Raw genomic sequence first — 18156 nt, forward strand, 5'->3', positions numbered from 1 at the left:
GAATTTGACGTAGGATCTGTGAGGGTACAGGTTGGATCCCTGGCCCTGCTCAGTGGGTTAAGGATCTGGTGTTGCCGTGAGCTGTGCTATAGGTCACAGATGCAGCTCAGATCTGGTGTTGCTGTGGCTGTGGCATAGCCTGGCAGCTGCAGCTCCAACTGGACCCCTAGCCTGGGAACTTCCATATGCCACAGGGGTGGCGATAAAAAGAAAAAAAAAAAAAAAAGAAAGGAAGGAAGGAAAGAAGGAAGAAAGGAAAGAAGAAAGGGAGAAAGAAGAAAAGAGATTAAAAAAAAAAGTCAGGAAGTGGGAATTCCCTGGTGGCCTAGCAGGTTAAGGATCCTGTGTTGTCACTGCCATGGCTCCGGTTACAGCTGTGGTGCAGGTTCGATGCCTGGCCCGGGAACTTCTGCATGCCACAGGAGCAGCCAAAGAATAAGAGAGTTGTGAATTGTGGCTATTTTGCAAATCTCCTGACTGGCTGGCCTAATAGGAGAGAGCTGGATTCTCATTTATGTTTCTGGGGCATCGCATGTCACACAGCCTCTGGAAAACACTACTCAGGAGACAGTGAAGGTAGAAAAGGCAAATAACACATCAGAGTATTTTGAAAATGGCTGGAGTTCCCTGGTAGCCTAGCAGTTAAGGCTCCAGCATTGTCCCTGCTGTGGCTCAGGTTACTACTGCTAGCACGTGTTAGATCCTTGGCCTGGGGAACTTCCACGTGCCATGGGTATGACCTAAATAAATAAATAAATAAATTTTTAAAAAAAGAAAATGAGCCCCCAGAAAAGGTCCAGGGGGACACTAATTTGTATTCTAAGGAGAGGAAGGGGCAGAAATGGGGGCAAAGGCAATAGTGGGTGAGGGTGGGGACAGTGAGATGTGAACCAGGAGTGGGCAGTTGGTGAAGGAGGGGCAATAAAAGTGAGTGAAGGCTGGCTGACCCACTGGTTTGCTTATACAATGTCAAGGGCAGAACCAGAGGTAAAACTACCATCAAAAAAACCCCCAAAACACCACAGGAGTTCCTGTCTCGTCTCAGCAGAAACAATCCTACTTGTATCCATGCGGATGCAGGTTCGATCCCTGGTCTCGCTCAGTGGGTCAGGGATTCTGCATTGCCGTGAGCTGTGGTGTAGGTCGCAGATGCGGCTGGGATCCCATGTGGCTGTGGCTGTGGTACAGGCTGGCAGCTGCAGCTCTGATAGGACCACCTGGCCTGGGAACTTCAATATGCCATGAGTTTGGCCCTAAGAAGCAACATAAATAAATAAATAAGTAAATAAAAATAAAATCTATTAAAACAACAACAACAACACATCTTGCTGTGGCGAGACAGGGTCAGGGCATGTCTGGAGCACTGGGACGCACATTCAATCGGCCGCCTGGCACAATGGGTTAAGGATCAAGTATTGCCAAAGCTGTGGCATGGGTCACAACTGCGGCTCAGATCTGATCCCTGGCCTGGGAACTCCATATGCTGCAGCGGGGGCTAAAAAAGAAAAAAAAAAAAAAAAAAAAAAAAAACCCTAACAATTAGTAATTCTGTGAACTGGTTATCTAGCTGCTAGACAAGCAAACTGGCTTTTGTCATCTGGCCCCTCTGGGAAGGTGAAACCCACACAGAGCTGAAGCTAAGTTCTGGTGGCTCGCAGGTGCTGGCAGGGACTGGGTTTGGGCCCAGATGGTTCCATTTCCACTCAGCCTACAGCCCCAACCCTCTTGGGCTTAGGTTTCTGCTTTTGGCTCACCTCTTCTTGCTTATACTGCTGTTTACCAAACATTTTTCTTTATACTCACTTTTAACATTCTTAATTTAATTTTATTGGCCACTCCCATGGCATGCAGAAGGTCCCAGGGCCAGGAATTGAACTCGTACCATAGAAGCAACCTGAGCCAGAGCAGTGACCACGCTGGATCCTTAACTGCTAGGCCACCGGGAACCCCAAGGCTAATTTTATTTTATTATTTTTTATTTTTTTAAATTGCTTTTGTCTTTTTGCCTTTTTCTAGGGCTGCTTCCATGGCATGTGGAGGTTCCCAGGCTAGGGGTCTAATTGGAGCTGTAGCTGCTGGTCTACACCACAGCCACAGCAACGCAGGATCGGAGCCGCGTCTGCAACCTACATCACAGCTCACAGCAACGCTGGATCCTTAACCCACTGAGCAAGGCCAGGGATCGAACCCGCAACTTCATAGTTCCTAGTTGGATTTGTTAACCACTGAGCTATGAAGGGAACTCCTAATTTTAAAAGGTAATTTTAATTACACTGGCTCAGACTATATGGTGATTATTAAGTGCCAGGCTCCATTCTAAATATCTTTCATGCAGTAATTTGTTTAGTCCTCATGGCAATGCAGTGAGATAGGCACTACTCTTATTTTAAGGTCCAGATGAAGAAACAGGCTCAGAGTGGTTATGTAACTTGCCCAAGGTCACACAGCTAGGAACATGGTTGGCTCCAGGTACATGCTTTTACATACTAATTCTTATAAAATATCAGAAACAAGTCTGCCCAGTTGAGGCCCACGGGAAGAAGCTGAGTATGATCTGATTTTCGGCTTTCGTTATTGTCTAAACCAGGAGGAAATCAGGCTTTCTGCCAGCCCTCTTGTTTCCCAGCAGTGACTCCGAGGCCACATCGTTCTTCTTTCAGCCCCAAGCACAGTCACCAAAGTCCTCCCACGAGTAAAACACTGCTTGGGAAGTGGGGGCGGCAGGGGGCGGGAGGTGGAAACCAGAGAGAGAACCAGACCCTGTCGCTGAGGAGTTTAAGGTTTTGTAGGGAAAGTAAATTCAATAATATGGCAAGTGAGGAGTTCCCTTTGTGGCTCAGCGGAAACGAATCTGACTAGCATCTACGAGGACGCATGTTTGATCCCTGGCCTTGTGCAGTGGGTTAATAATCTGGTGTTGCTCTGAGCTGTGGTGTAGGTCACAGATGTGGCTCAGATCTGTCGTTGCTGTGGCTGTGGTGTAGGTAGGCCGGCAGCGACAGCTCTGATTCAACCCCTAGCCTGGGAACCTCCATATGCCACAGGTGCAGCCCTAAAAAGTAAAAAGACAAAAAAAAATATATGTGTCAAGTGAAGGCTACAGCAGGAGGCCACGAAAGGAACATGCAACAGAGCCGAGGGGTAGAGGGGAAGGTGAGGAGGGAGAGCTTCCTGGAGGAAGCCACACTCAAGTGGAGTTTAAATGCTAGAAGACTGAGTGGGAGTTACCAGAGAGGAGAGGTTTGGGGGCCCAGCCTGAGCACAAGTCTGAAGAAGAGCTCAGTGCATGCGGGAGAACTAAAAGCACCTGGCCTTCCTGGAAGGGAGCGAGGCTGCAGGGGGAGGCACGGCGGGGTCAAGGGTGGGCTTTGTTCTGTGAGTGGTGGGAAGCCCTGTGTTCATCAGCAAACACCCCTGAGCACCTGTGCCAGGGGCTGGTCTGGGCGCTGAGGATGCCACACTGAACACCACTGACAAGGAGTCTCACGTCCTGGTGGGGAAGATTAGGGAGTTCCCATTGTGACACAACAGGATCATCAGTGGCATCTTTGGAGCCCTGGGATGCAGGTTCGATCTCCAACCCGGCATAGTGGGTTGAGGATCCGGTGTTGCCACAGTTGCAGCATGGAAACTTCAGCTCAGATCTGATCCCTGGCCCAGGAATTCCCAAGGGGCAGCCAAAAAATAATAATAAAATAAAATAGGAGATCAGGAGTTCCCCTGTGGCACAGTGGGTTAAGGACCTAGCGTTGTCACTGTAGCAGCTTGGGTCACTACTGTGGTACAGGTTTGACACCTGGCCCAGGAACTTTCACATTTAGGTGCAGCCAAAAAAAACCCCACCATAACTAGTAATAGCTAAATACAAAGTTCACCTAATACCACCAAATTAGGCATTGCTATGGACAAAATGTTTGTGTCCCCCTAAAACTCATAGGCAATGGTGTTTGGGGTCTGGACTTTGGGAGGTATTCAGGGTTAGATGAGACCATGAGGGGGGCGCCCTTTAAGAGGCAGAAGAGGAGTTCCCGTCGTGGCGCAGTGGTTAACGAATCCGACTAGGAACCATGAGGTTGCAGGTTCGATCCCTGCCCTTGCTCAGTGGGTTAAGGATCCGGCGTTGCTGTGAGCTGTGGTGTAGTTTGCAGATGAGGCTTGGATCCTGCGTTGCTGTGGCTCTGGTGCAGGCCAGTGGCTACGGCTCCAATTAGACCCCTAGGCTGGGACTCTCCATATGTCGAAAAAGCGGCCCTAGAAAAGACAAAAAAAAAAAAAAAAAAAAAAAAAAGAGGTGGAAGAGACCAGAGCCCCTTCTCTGCTTCGTGAGATTAAAGCAAGAAAGCAGCTGATGGCAAACCAGGAAGAAGACTTCCCTGGTGCTGAATCGGCCAGCACCTGCATCAGGACTTCCCAGCCTCTTAAACCGCGAGAAGTAAGTGTTGGTTGTTTAAGCCAACCCAACAGTCTGAGCAGACTGAGACGGGCATCGTGCGGTGTATTCCGGCCAGGGAGTCCGACGTCCCAGCTTTCCATTCATTGTCTGAGGAGCCTTGGGCAAGGACGTCCATCACCTTTTCGCTCCTTCACTCGTGCATCACATTTTCAATGAGCACCCTCGACATCTGTGCTTAGGCACCAGGGAGAAAACAGCCAGTGAGCAAGGCTGACGAGGTTTCTGCTCTCAGGCAAGAGTAGAAGCGGAAGTTCCCTTGTGGTGCAGAGGGTTAAGGAGCCAGGGTTGCTGCAGCAGTGGCATAGATCACAACAGCTGTGCCAGTTCAGTTCCTGGCCTGGAGACTGTCACATGCCATGGGTGCAGCAAAACAAAAAAAAAAAAAAAAAAAAGAGAGAGAGAGAGAGGAGTTCCCATTGTGGGCATTGCTGGCCCGTGGCTCTGTGCAAGTTGGCAGTGTGTCATAGGTGTTGGGGGGCATATGCTCTAGAGTCAGACTGCGTTCAAGTCCCCTCTTTCCCACTTCATGGCACTAAGACTTCATGCATGTGACTTTTTGTGCCTCCGTTTCTTCCGCATTTAAATGGACAAAGTAGGAGTTCCTGTTGTGGTTCAGTGGTAACAAACCTGACCAGTACTCATGAGGAGGCGGGTTTGATCCCTGGCCTCGCTCAGTGGGTTAAGGATCTGGTGTTGCCGTGAGCTTTGGTGTAGGTCACAGACTCTGCTTGGATCTGACTTGGCTGTGGCTGTGGCGTCAATCATCAGCTGCAGCTCCAATTTGACCCTTAGCCTGGGAACTTCCATATGCTACAGGTGTGGCCCGATAAAAAAGGCAAAAAAAAAAAAAAAAAAAAAGAGTTATATATGATAGAGTTACCGTATGACCCAGACATTCCAACTTCTAGGGGTAGACCCAAGAGAAATGCAAGCATATGTCCACATAGAAATTTACATATGAAATGTTCATAGCAGCATTATTCATAATAGCCAAAATGCAAATAACCCAAATGTCCATCAACTGATGAATGGATACATGAAATGTGGTACCTCCACATAATGGAATATCATTCAGCAAAAAAAAAGAAGAAATGAAGCACTGATACAATATGAATGAACCTTGAAAAATTATGCCAAGGAAAAGTAGCCAGACGCAGAAGACCACATATTGCATGATTCCATTTGTATGAAATACCCAGAGAGAGAAAAAGTAGACCAGTAGTTGCCAGAGGCTAGGAAAGATGGGGAAAATGGGGAATGACTCTTAACGGGTAAGGGGTGCACTTTGGGGGTGATGAAAATTTTTAAATTGGTTGTGGTGATGATTGGATAACCCTGAGAATATACTAAAAACCATCTGAATTACACATTTGAAATGAGTGACTCGTAGAGTATGTTACATAAAAAAATTAGTGGTGGAGACCAGGTGACTCCAGAGCCCGTAATTTTCTGCTACTGTTGGGGGAGGGGAGAACAAGGCCCAGAAGGTCCTTTTTCTTTTTTTAACTTTTTAGGGCTGCACCTGCAGCATATAGAAGTTCCCAGGCTAGGGGTCGAATCAGAGCGGCAGCTGCCTGCCTACACCACAGCCACAACAACACTAGATCCATCGTGGGGTGGGATCTGCGACCTACGCAGCAACTTGCGGCAATGCCGGATCCTTAACCCACTCACTGCGGCCAGAGATCTAACCCGGATCCTCGCCAACGCTATGTCAGAGTCTTAACCCGCTGAGCCACAACAGGAACTCCCAGGACGTCCTTTTTGAGATTGGTACCTCCGTACCTCTGCCAGGGCCCTGTGCCCATTGCCTGTCCAGAGCTGATATCAAATGAGAATGAAGTTGAGAGGCTACGTGGTCAAAGACGCAGATTAGGGCTGATTTTCGGCAAATGATGCTGGATTCTTCTCTGGCCCTGCATCCCAGGCCCAGCGGCAGTGCTCTGAGGGCATTGCGTGGCTGGGTGGGAGGTAGGAGGGCGAGGAGAGAGCGCCCCTCAGCATTTTCTAGGGCTCCAGACCCAGGAAGTGTCCAGGAACAAGCCTCAACATCGCCATCGTGTGGCGATAATTAGTCATAACAGCAGTGGATTCCAGACTTCAGCTGCCTGCATGGTGGGGAAAAAGGTTAGACCACAGAAAACAGCCTCACCGCTCCGCTTTCCTGCTGAGTAAATCACAGCGGATTTTGGGTAACTCAAAGTGGGAGGGAGACGATGAGCCTCAGAAGAAAAGAGATAGCTAGGCAGTGGAATTTGAGGAATTATTTAAGACCGTTAAATGGTTTTATTACCTGTGCCATAAAGGAATCAATTGACATAATAATGTTGACAGCTACCATTCAGTGAGCAGGTAGGAGGAGCTGCACGATAATTATAAAATGCATCAGTATCAGGAGGCTCAGAGAAGTGAAAAGATGTGCCCCCGTTTACATGGTAGTAGATGGTGGTGGAATTACAACCCAGGTCAGCCTACTGGTGAAACTCAATTTTGCCAGATCCAAAATGCCATTTTAACAACAAATATTCTTTAAGGCCCTCTTTACATCCCCCAGTATCTGAGTTGTGCCTGATGCCTTATTATGCACTCAGAGAATATTTGTTAAACGAATGAAATGAAATTCATAGATAATATCCTTCCCGTGGACATAGTTTTAAAATCAAGGCAAAATAAAATGGAAGTAATCTATGCTAAAGAAATCTGCATTTCAGGAGTTCCCACTGTGGCCCTGTGGGTGAAAAACCTGACATAGTGTCGGTGAGGATACCGGTTCAATCCCTGGGCTTGCTCAGTGGGGTAAGGATCCGGGCGTTGCCATGAGCTGCGGCAGAAGTGGCAGATGCGGCTTGGATCCGTCACGGCTGTGGCTGTGGCTGTGGCCAGCAGCTGCAGCTCTGATTCCACCCCTAGCTTGGGGACTTCCATATGTGCAGGTGTGGCCATAAAAAAAAAAAAAAGAAAAAAGCAATCTGCATTTCTTAGGTCTACGCATACTCAGTCAGCCTCACACTGGGAGACAGCAAAAAGATTACTATGAACTGGGACCACCCCCAAGACTGACAGAGGCATGTTGCCTTCAGAGACATGATCTTCTTTGCGTGTGTGTGTGTGTGTGTGTGTGTGTGTGTGTGTGTGTTTAGGGCCGCACCCGTGGCATATGGAGGTTCCCAGGCTAGGGGTCCAATCAGAGCTGCAGCTGCCAGCCTACACCACAGCCACAGCAACGCAGGATCTGAGCTGCATCTGCGACCACTGAGCAAGGCCAGGGATCAAACCTGCATCCTCATGGATCCTAGTCGGGTTCGTTACTGCTGAGCCATGACAGGGACTCCAGAAGCATGATCTTCTGAAGGGGTGAATGCCCTTTGTAAAGAACTGAGCTCACATGAGGGAAATTCTTCCCTGGATTTCGTCTTCAGTAGAATTCCCGGAAAAGTCAGTGTGTGCTAACACTGGGCACATGGCCTTACGTGTTTACAAACGCAACAGTTAGGGTTCTCGGTGCAGAGAATTAGAAACAGATTTTTCCACTTACGCAAATGACCAGTGGGACATTAGGCAGCAGTGCAGGACCGAGACCAGCACTTGATGACGGCGGAGTGTCCTGAACCCTGGAGGGTGTTGAGCGTCTCTGGCTCCCGTCTGCTAAGGACCGGATAAGCCCCATCAGTGTGATGACCAAAAATGCCCCAACAAATTTCCAAATCCAGACCTCCAGACACAGATCTCCCGTGGAGACTTCCGGTGTAAGTGAAAGCCTAGCCACCTGAGCGTTGCTTTTTTAGCTTTCTCCTCCGAGACTAGAAGCCCTGGGCATTCACGCCCTCACTTCTCACCTTGCCTTTTAGGACTCTCTCTGCAAATGTTTGTGGCTCGATGGTTAGAACTGATGTGCTAAATAAGGTATGTTTCTGTCCTCTTCCTATGTCTACAAAAAGGCTCAGAGACGTGAAGTAACTTGCTCAGAGTCACACAGCCAATTTGAAGTGGGCTGGACCAGAAGTAAAGCCCAGTCTGACTCTGAAGCCTGTGCACTGGCCCTCCTTTCCGATCCCTTTTCACTGCCTCCTCCCTCTCAGTCCCAGAAAAAGATTTTTTTTTTTTTTTTAATGGTGGGGAAAGAAGTCTTTGGAAATGGAGGCATTTCACGTACTGGGTAAGATTTATTATTGTTCACCATTCCTGAAGGTCAGGAGGTGAAGTGAGAAGGTTTGGAGTGGACTCAGATCGCGCAGCTGTTACTGCCATTCTCATAAATCAGGTGAAATTCCTGGAAGGGACGCCTGCTATTTGCTCCACCTTGTCCTAGAAAGGTCAGTTCCATCTGGCCGCATCCTGGGTGTTGGGCCATCCCCTAGACATTTTGCATGTCTGGGCGGCCTCTGCCTCAGTGTACGTGGTGCAGAGCTTCTCAAACCCTCACGGCAGAAGGGGGTGAGATCAACCTCTTATGCTGGGAATAGGGATGAGCTGCAAGTGCCTGCCCTTTCATTGAAAATTCAGGTCTTTAAAGAAATGCTGCAAATGTCGCACCCCATCCTGAATATCTGGGGGACATGTTCAATAGAAAGTCAATTTAAAATAAATTCCATCTCAGTATAGAAATGGACATATAAGGACCTACTTTTCAAATATAAGTGCTTCTGGAGTTCCTGTTGTGGCTCAAGGGGTTAAGAACCTGACTAGGATCCATGAGGATGCAGGTTCGATCCTTGGCCTCACTCAGTGGGTTAAGGATCTGGTGTTGCCACAAGATGCGGTGTAGGTCACAGATATGGCTCGGATCCTGAGTTGCTGTGGTTGTGGTGTAGGCCAGCAGCTGCAGCTCTGATTTGACTCCTAGCCTGGGAACTTCCATATGCCTCGGGTGAGGCCCTAAAAAGAAAAAAAAAAACAAAACCAAAAACCGCAAGTGCTCCTAGGAGTCACCCACATATTTGAAGTTCAAGTTCATTACCTGGACCTACTAAAGCAGAAGCCAGGACCACATTGTCGTACTCCCCCACCCCTCACCCACATCCCCTGCCAGTGAGTAACTGATCTATTTAGTCTATTCCGTGTGCTTGGAGGAAGAAGGCTGTGTTTATCCTCTGGCTTTACATGGCAGACCTCCTGCACCCCAGGGGGTCCGCAGAGGCCAGTCTGAGAAGCAGAATCTTTTTCTGTATTAGAATTGGATTTGGGGAGTTCCCGTCGTGGCGCAGTGGTTAATGAATCCAACTAGGAACCATGAGGTTGCGGGTTCCATCCCTGGCCTTGCTCGGTGGGTTAACGATCCGGCGTTGCCGTGAGCTGTGGTGTAGGTTGCAGACATGGCTCGATCCCGAGTTGCTATGGCTCTGGTGTAGGCTGGTGGCTACAGCTCTGATGAGACCTTTAGCCTGGGAACCTCCATATGCCGCAAGAGTGGCCCAAGACATGGCAAAAAGACAAAAAAAATAGAACTGGATTCAAACCCCGCCTCCAGCATCACCATTTCTGCAACTTGGGCAAGTAACTGAATCTTTTGTTGCTTTAGTTTCCTCGTCTGCCTGATACTTGTTTCACAGGGATGTCGTGGGGTTTAATGGGCTAATACATGTATGTGCTAAGAATGTGAAGTGCATAGCATGTAGCTCGTGCTCATTAAATGTTAGCCATTCTTTTTATTTTTTATTTATTTATTTATTTTTGTCTTTTGTCTTTTTTTAGGACCTCACCCTCAGCACATGGAAGTTTCCAGGCTAGGGGTCAAATTGGAGCTGCAGCTGCCAGCCTACATCACAGCCACAACGCCAGATGTGAGCCGTGTCTGCAGCCTACACCACAGTTCACGGCAACGCCAAATCCTTAACCCACTGAGCGAGGCCAGGGATCGAACCTGAGCCCTCATGGATGCTAGTTGTGTTCTTAACTCCCTGAGCCACAACGGGACTCCAACCCACCACTCTTTAAAAAAATTTTTGGCACACCCACAGCCAGGGATTGAATTACCACAGCAGGGACCCAGCCACAGCAGTGACAACCTCAGATTCTAAACTGCTAGGCCATCAGGGGACTCCCTCAACCTACCACACTTAATGAGGCTGCTGAAGACCTACCATTGCCCAGTCCCAAGGTCACGTCTCTTTTTTAATCTTACTTGCCCTCTCTGTGGCATTGGACACAGCCAATGTATTTCCTCTTTCTTCCTTTTTTTTTTCTTTTTACGGCCATACCTGCAGAATATGAAAGTTACCAGGCCAGGGGTCAAATCAGCTGCAGCTGCATCTTATGCCACAACACCAGATCCTTGACCCACTGAGCAAGGCCAGGGATTGAACCCAAATCCTCACAGACAGTATTGGGTCCTTAATCTGCTGAGCCACAATGGAAACTCCAAAATTGGTTTGTTTGGGTTTTTTTTTTGGCTGTACCCATGGCATGTCGAAGTTCCCCGGGCCAGGGACTGAACCTGTGGCACAATAGTGACCAGAGCCACAGCAATGAAAACACCAGATCCCTAACCCACTGAGCCACAAGGGAACTCCACTTTCTCTTCCTTGAGATACTTTCCTTTTTTCTACTTTCTTTCTTCTCTCTCTCTCTCTTTTTTTTTTTTTTTTTTTTTTTTAGCTTTTTAGGGCCGCACTTGTGGCCCATGGAGGTTCCCAGGCTAGGGGTCTAGTCAGAGCTGTAGCTGCCAGCGTACACCACAGCCATAGCAACTCGGGATCTGAGACACATCTGCAAGCTGCACCACAGCCCATGGCAATGCTGGATCCTTAACCCAGTGAGTGAGGGCGGGGATCGAACCCGCAACATCACAGGTACTAGTCGGATTCATTTATACTGCTCCACCTTGGGAACTTCCTCTTCTACTTTCTTGACATCACCCTCTCTTAGTCGCTCAATGTCCATTTATTCCCAGTCTCCTCTGCTGCCTCCCTCTTTTCAGCTCAGCTTCTGAACTTTGGCATGCCCCTGCTTCACTATCCTCATGGGTAATTGTACAATTTTTCTCTTGAAGGTTGTTGTGAGAATTGCCCGAGATAACATATGTGTGACTTTTTTTTTTTTTTTTTTTCCCAGAGGCATATGGAGTTCCCAGGCCAGGAATCAGATCCGAGCCACAGTTTCAACCTAAGCCAAAACTGCAGCAACGCTGGATCCTTAACCCACTGTGCTGAGCCCAGGATAGAACCTGCGTCCCAGGGCTCCCAAGACACTGCTGATCCTGTTGCACCACAGCAGGAACTCCAACATGTGTGACTTAAAATATCCTTCCTTTTCCTCCATGAATTATAAGTATGTCTCTTGCCTCAGTCTGATGAGAAGATAAGTCACACTTTCTTCCAGACACTCATCAGGAGGCTCCAGTGTCCAGGGAACAGGCTTTGGGGAAGATGGTTTCCCACAAAGGTGAAATACGACAGACACCAATGTGGATCTCTGGAAATCTGGATCTAAGAAAAGTCCCAATGCCTCTCCCATAGCCGGTCACATCTTGGAGGAAAATTCCTTTCTCACCTGTCTCTCCACTACACTGGAAGCTTCCAATAGGCAGCACTATGCTTAGTGCATCTGCGCTTCCTCTTGTTGGGCCCTGGAACATAGTGGTGAATGCTTACAAAAGATCAGTCCCAGCCCCCTGCACTGTTTGCACATTTGCCTCTGATCCCCATAACAGCCTGAGGCACTGCCAGTCCAGAGAATATTAGGTGCCATTTTACTGATAAAAAGAGAGGAACCGGAGTTCCCGCCATGGCTCAGTGGTTAACGAACTTGACTAGCATCCATAAGGATGCAGGTTCGATCCCTGGCCTAGCTCAGTGGGTTAAGGATCCCCTGTAGCTGTGAGCTGTGGTGAGGTCGCAGACGAGGCTCAGATCCAGTGTTGCTGTGGCTCTGGCCTAGGCCGGCAGCTACAGCTCTGATTTGATCCCTAGTCTGGGAACCTCCATATGCCCTGGGTACGGCCCTAAAAAGACAAAAAAAGAGAGAGAAAAACGAAAGAGAGGATCAAGCTGTGAACTCAAGCTCTGAGGCCAACTCCCTGGGTTCAAGTCCGGCTCTTTCACGTAACAGATGTTTGGCAAAGCCATTTAAATTCTCTAAGCCTCCATTTCCTCACTGATTAGATGCGGGTAACACCTACTTCGCAGGATGGCTACCGTGATTAGAGAGGGATGGCATAAACCGTGTAACATATAATAAGCACGCAAGAAATGCCAGTTATTATTTCTATTCTCAGGCCAGCATCCTCTCCCCTCCCCAAACAGCAGATCCAAGACCTAAAAAGATTACTTCAAGGCTGCAACCCCGGGCCCCCTCCAGCCCCGGCTGCTGCTACGCCGCTTTAGGGTGCGATTGTAATTCCGCGCCTGCGCGGCCGGCGCGCCCCACGTGCCTCACGTAAACAACATAGTGCGCAGGCGCACCCCGCCGGCGCCCATTGGCCGGCGCCCCGCGGTCTCTGGAGCTGCGGGTGGGGGACGAGGGCCCTCCGGCTGCGGGCAGCTCCGCCCGGTCGGTTGGTCCGCGCGTTGCTTTGTGCGTGAGTCCGGGCCGCCGGTTTCGCCCTCGCCATGGCCCCCTGGCTGCAGCTGCTGTTGCTGCTGGGGCTGCTCCCGGACGCCGCTCCCGCCCCCAAGAAGCCCCGAGCGGCCGGCCCGCAGGCCAGGGAGCTGGCGTCCCCGGAGCTCCTGGCGCCCGCCCGCTTCGCCCTGGAGATGTACAACCGCGGCCGGGCTGCCGGGACGAGGGCCGCGTTGAGGGCCGTGCGCGGACGCGTCCGCCGGGTGAGGACCCACTCGGGGCGGGAGCTCTCCGGTCCGGAGCGAGCGGGGCCCTCGTCGGAGGGCTGGGAACTTGGGGCGAGGGCGTTGGACGCCAGACCTGGGGAGGGGGCTAAACTTGGGGCGGGGGCGTTGGATCTCTAGTGATTGGGAAGAGGAAGGGACATGGTGGATCTGTCGACCCAGTGAAAGCCGGACGAAGGAGGGAGTGGCTCTGGGTGCCTCATCCTTCCTTCCATCCAGGCGGGCCGGGGGTCGCTGTACTCCCTGAAGGCCACTCTGGTGGAGCCTCCCTGCAACGACCCTACCGTGTGCCAGCTCCCTATATCCAAGAAAACCCTGGTGAGTGATGGGGTTCCTGCGCTTTCCTGCCCCCGGACTGAGTCTGGCAGTCCTTTGGCTGATGGGTCAGGTTTCTAGAGGGAGCTTTTGAGGCCTCGGCTACTCCACCCTGAGTCCCTAACCAGGCCTGGACGGCTAGAGACCAAGATGCTGTGAAAGGGAGGGTGTCTGCCCGGCTCTCCACTCTGGGGGTGATTGCCTTGGAGCTGGTCTTCATCTGAGACCCCTCCAGCTCCTTCTTGCCGAGGCCTTGCTCCCAACCCAGTCCCCTGACTGGCTTCCTCATCTGCCTCCAGCTCTGCAGCTTCGAAGTCCTGGACGAGCTGGGAAAACACATGCTGCTGAGGCGGGACTGTGGCCCAGTGGATACCAAGGTTACAGGTGCTGGGACAGCCCAGGATGCTGGGAGAGCTCAGGTCACACCTCACCTAGGGTTCAGTCCTAACTCTTCTCTGTTGGAACCCTCTCCAGATGACACAAACGAGACTTTCAGTTCATTCCTCCCACTGTTGAACAAGGATCCCCTGCCCCAGGTGGGAAGCTGGCTGCTGCCTTATGTCCCCTCTCTTCCCCTCCCTGGTCAGTCTGAGAAGGACTCCTTGAAAAGACCCCTCTGCCTTTCCAGGACTTTTCTGTGAAGATGGCTTCGATCTTCAAGGAATTTGTCACCACCTATAATCGGACGTATGATACAAAGGAGGGTGAGGACCCAGCCTTGGCTGTAGCTGTCCCAGTCAGGTCAGGGCCTTCCCCCCAACTTGGCACCGTGGTGTTGGAGAGGGGAAGGGCACAAGAGATCCTTTCAAGGACGCCCTAAATTCCCGAGTTCTTGCTCAGCCTCCCAGGACCTGGCATCTGTCTCAGGTACCTGACCCCTTCTCCCATCTGGTTTTCAGAAACCATAGGTCTCCATCTTTCTGGATAAAGTGGGGTGGGGCAAAGGCCACATTTTCTCTGTTGGAGGACCCCCAGCAGGGTGGCCTTTGCCCACAACCTCCTGTCTGGGGGTGCCCTTAAGAGCCCGGGTTGGTTTTGTTTTCATAGCTGGCAAGTCATCACCCCAGTTCGTCCCCCCTCTTAACCCACTTGCAAGTCTGGCCCCCACCCCCACCTACCCCAGGGTGCCACCCTTTTTGAAATAAGCTTCAGGCCCGATCCAGAGCCCACCTTTGCCCCAGGGGAACTTCTGCCTCTTCTTATCCCCAAGCACCTCTCCTGCTAGGATCTGGGGCCCAAGCTTCTCCTCTCCTCTCCCCACAGAAGCCAGGTGGCGCATGTCCGTCTTCGCCAACAACATGGTGCGAGCGCAGAAGATCCAGGCCCTGGACACTGGCACAGCTCGGTACGGGGTCACCAAGTTCAGTGACCTTACAGGTAGGGGTGGCGGCCAGAGTCCTCATGGTGCCTGGAAGCGACAGGGCCTGCTCCCGAGGCCCCCAGCCAGGACCGGCTTCCAACGCTTTTCCCCATCCCCCGGCCCGCTCGGCCCGCAGAGGAGGAGTTCCGCACCATCTACCTGAACCCCCTCCTGCAAGAGGAGCCCGGCCGGAAGATGCGCCTCGCCAAGTCCGTCTCCAGCCTTCCTCCCCCCGAGTGGGACTGGAGGAAAAAGGGGGCTGTCACCAAAGTCAAGGACCAGGTTGGAGCCCTAGAAGCCAGGGTGGGAGGCGAGGCGTCTGGAAGGGGCCCCGCCTGACTCCACCGTCTCCGCAGGGCATGTGCGGCTCCTGCTGGGCCTTTTCCGTCACGGGCAACGTGGAGGGCCAGTGGTTCCTGAAGCAGGGGACGCTGCTCTCGCTCTCGGAGCAGGGTGAGCCTCCCGCGCCTCCGCCCTGTCCCCGGCCCAGCTCCTCCGGCGGGCTCCTTGGGACTGGCCTTCTGTCTCCTAGAGCTCCTGGACTGCGACAAGGTGGACAAGGGCTGCATGGGCGGCTTGCCCTCCAACGCCTACTCGGCCATAAAGACTCTGGGTGAGCGTTCCTGGGGTTCAGGGTGGGGGGCAGCAGGCGCCCCAGTGCTCCCCTCAAGCAGTCGCGCTCCGGGGCAGCGTGTGTGCTGGGTCCAGGTCTTCACGCTGACCCTCGCCAGCTCAGACCTTGGGCACGTCAGCTCCCCTCAGAGCCTCCGCTGCCTCATCTGTGGGCCGGGGCGCCTCACGTCCCCCTTGGCCCTGAGGGCCACGTGAGGAAATGCCTGCGGAGGGGCTGGGACACAGCAGGGGGTCTTGGTCCCTTCACTGCCGGGACGTCTGTGTTTCTGCACTGCTGCTAAACCAGGTGGCGGCACACACACCAATCCCTTGAGGGGAGGTATTGCCCTCAATTGGCAGTGGGGGAGTTGCCGTCGTGGCTCAGTGGTTAACGAATCTGACTAGGATCCGTGAGGACGCAGGTTCAATCCCTAGCCTTCTTCAGTGGGTTAAGGATCTGGTATTGCTGTGGCTGTTGTGTAGGCTGGCAGCTATAGCTCAGATTTGACCAGTAGCCTGGGAAACTCCATATGCCATGGGTGCGGGCCTAAAAAGCAAAAAAAATTTAAAAAAATAATAATACGTGGGCTGTGGGCTGCAGTGGCAGGAGGATGCGCTGGCTGTGAGCCTGGTGGGGGTCTGGTCAGAGCGGGACAAGCAAGCCAAGGTCAGGCGTCCTAGAAACACTGGGAGAGCAAGGAGTCAGGAACACTGAGGGAGGTCCCTGTGGCCTGGTGGTTAAGGCATCGTCACTGCTGTGGTGCGGGTTGGATCCTTGGCCCGTGAACTTCCCCCTGCCTGGGGCATGGCCGAAAAAAAGTGGAGAGTTGAGTCCCATCCCTGCCGCATTTCTCAGTGGTGGCTCCCTCTGGGCCTCAGTTGTGCCATCTCTAGACTGAGGCCATTTCTTGCAGAGGAATGGGGCGCGGGGTGGGTGAAGAATGAGGGACCTTGTGGATGAGGCTTAGCACAGCCCCTGGCTGGGAAAAGGCGAGGCTGGTGAGCCGGGGCCCACCTTTCCTCTAACCCCCGGTCCGCGCCCCCCACTCCCCAGGAGGGCTGGAGACGGAGGACGACTACAGCTACCGGGGCCACCTGCAGACCTGCAGCTTCAACGCAGAGAAGGCCAAGGTCTACATCAACGACTCGGTGGAGCTGAGCCAGAATGAGCAGAGTGAGTGAGGGAGGGGAGAGGCCAGGCCAGGCGGGGCTGGGGCCTGGGTGCCCCTGACACCGCCCCTCCCCTGTCTCAGAGCTGGCAGCCTGGCTGGCCGAGAAGGGCCCCATCTCCGTTGCCATCAACGCCTTTGGCATGCAGGTAAGGTGCCTCCCCCTGCCCTGTCTCATACTGACTCCTCTCCCCCTTCCTGGAGCTGGCCCCCCACTCAATCTCCCCACAGTTCTACCGCCACGGGATCTCCCACCCCCTGAGGCCCCTCTGCAGCCCTTGGCTCATCGACCACGCTGTGCTGCTCGTGGGCTACGGCAACCGTGAGTCCCACCAACCCCTCTCTGTCCAGTTGGACCACAGCATCTCAGGACCTCTGGAGAGGGAAATCAGGGGAACGCCAAGGAACCTGTCCTCACCCGGCCTCGGGCTGTGGACCAGGCAGCCTCAGCCATCCCTCCATGGATGGGAAAGCCATTCCTCCATGGTGGGAGGCTGAGCTGTTGTTGGATAACCTGCTAGGGCAGGCGGGTGGGTGCCCTCCCCAAACTCCAGGGCTGCAGGAGGCTGGGCAGTGGGTCTGTCCAGCTTTCTGCTCTTTTCCTAGTACCTGTCACACAGTAGGCCCACAGCAGGTACTGGAAGAGGGCAGAGTGCCTGGGCTCTGACTCCCTGTGCTCCGCACTGCCCCCCAGGTTCTGCCACTCCCTTCTGGGCCATCAAGAACAGCTGGGGCACTGACTGGGGCGAGGAGGTGAGTCTTGCCTGCTTGGCCCCAGCCCTCCAGCCCTGAGCGTGCCCTGCTGACCTCACCAGCACCCCCTCTCTCCCAGGGTTACTACTACTTGTACCGTGGGTCCGGGGCCTGTGGCGTGAACATCATGGCCAGTTCGGCAGTGGTGAACTGAGGCGCACGACCAGAGCAGCCCCTTCCCCTGCCTGACCTGCATGACCAGGCCCCTCCCCAGGGGGCACAGCCGACTGAGGGACAGGCACCAGGTACCTCAGGGTGAGCAAAGGCCACTGGACTAGGGGCCCAGCCCCCCCTCCCCGAAGCTCCCCATCTGCACCTTTGTTGAACTGTGGTAGCTAGGAGGATCTTGGGGTGAAGGGTGATTGTCTCGGCCACCGAAGCCGGGGCGAGAATACTGGGCTGGGGTCAGGAGCAGGTGGGAAGAAAGTACCCTGGTCCCAAACCCAGCTGTGTCCTCAGCAGGCTCTGCCTTCCTGCCCCAGCTTTTCTCTGCTGCTATAAATTTTCTGGTCCCCCTGGATTTGGGGACAGTGTTGCCTTCCACATCTAGAGACTGTTGTAACCAACCTTTTCTAACACAATAAAGAGGTGTCCTGGGCCCCAGTGTGGTGTGAATGTTTGGTCTCTGAGGGCAGGGAGGGGTGGTGGGGACCCTTGGAGGGTCAGGCAGCTGGTTCCGTCCAGCAGCTCGAGGGCCCAGCTTCTGCTTTAGAA

The 18156-nt window shown here is 52.7% G+C and overlaps 1 protein-coding gene across 4 annotated transcripts; it reads left to right on the plus strand.

The window, feature by feature from the left end:
• Positions 12870-18045, plus strand: CTSF (cathepsin F). Of its 4 annotated transcripts, none has more exons than XM_021082791.1 (14): positions 12871-13212; positions 13453-13551; positions 13848-13932; positions 14023-14084; positions 14159-14252; positions 14812-14925; positions 15045-15190; positions 15265-15361; positions 15441-15521; positions 16575-16694; positions 16774-16838; positions 16921-17011; positions 17384-17442; positions 17522-18045. In XM_021082791.1, exons 1-14 carry the CDS (start codon positions 13000-13002, stop codon positions 17594-17596), a joined length of 1401 nt encoding a protein of 466 aa, XP_020938450.1. In that variant the 5' UTR covers positions 12871-12999; the 3' UTR covers positions 17597-18045. The 4 variants fall into 4 exon arrangements, 3 of the variants coding, with proteins under 3 accessions (XP_020938450.1, XP_005654721.2, XP_003122543.3); XM_005654664.2 differs by having other exon boundaries at positions 14177-14252; XR_002341429.1 differs by having other exon boundaries at positions 12870-13212; positions 14177-14252; positions 16921-17442.

Source organism: Sus scrofa, chromosome 2 (assembly GCF_000003025.6).
Source record: "Sus scrofa isolate TJ Tabasco breed Duroc chromosome 2, Sscrofa11.1, whole genome shotgun sequence".
Taxonomy (NCBI): Eukaryota; Metazoa; Chordata; class Mammalia; order Artiodactyla; family Suidae; genus Sus; species Sus scrofa.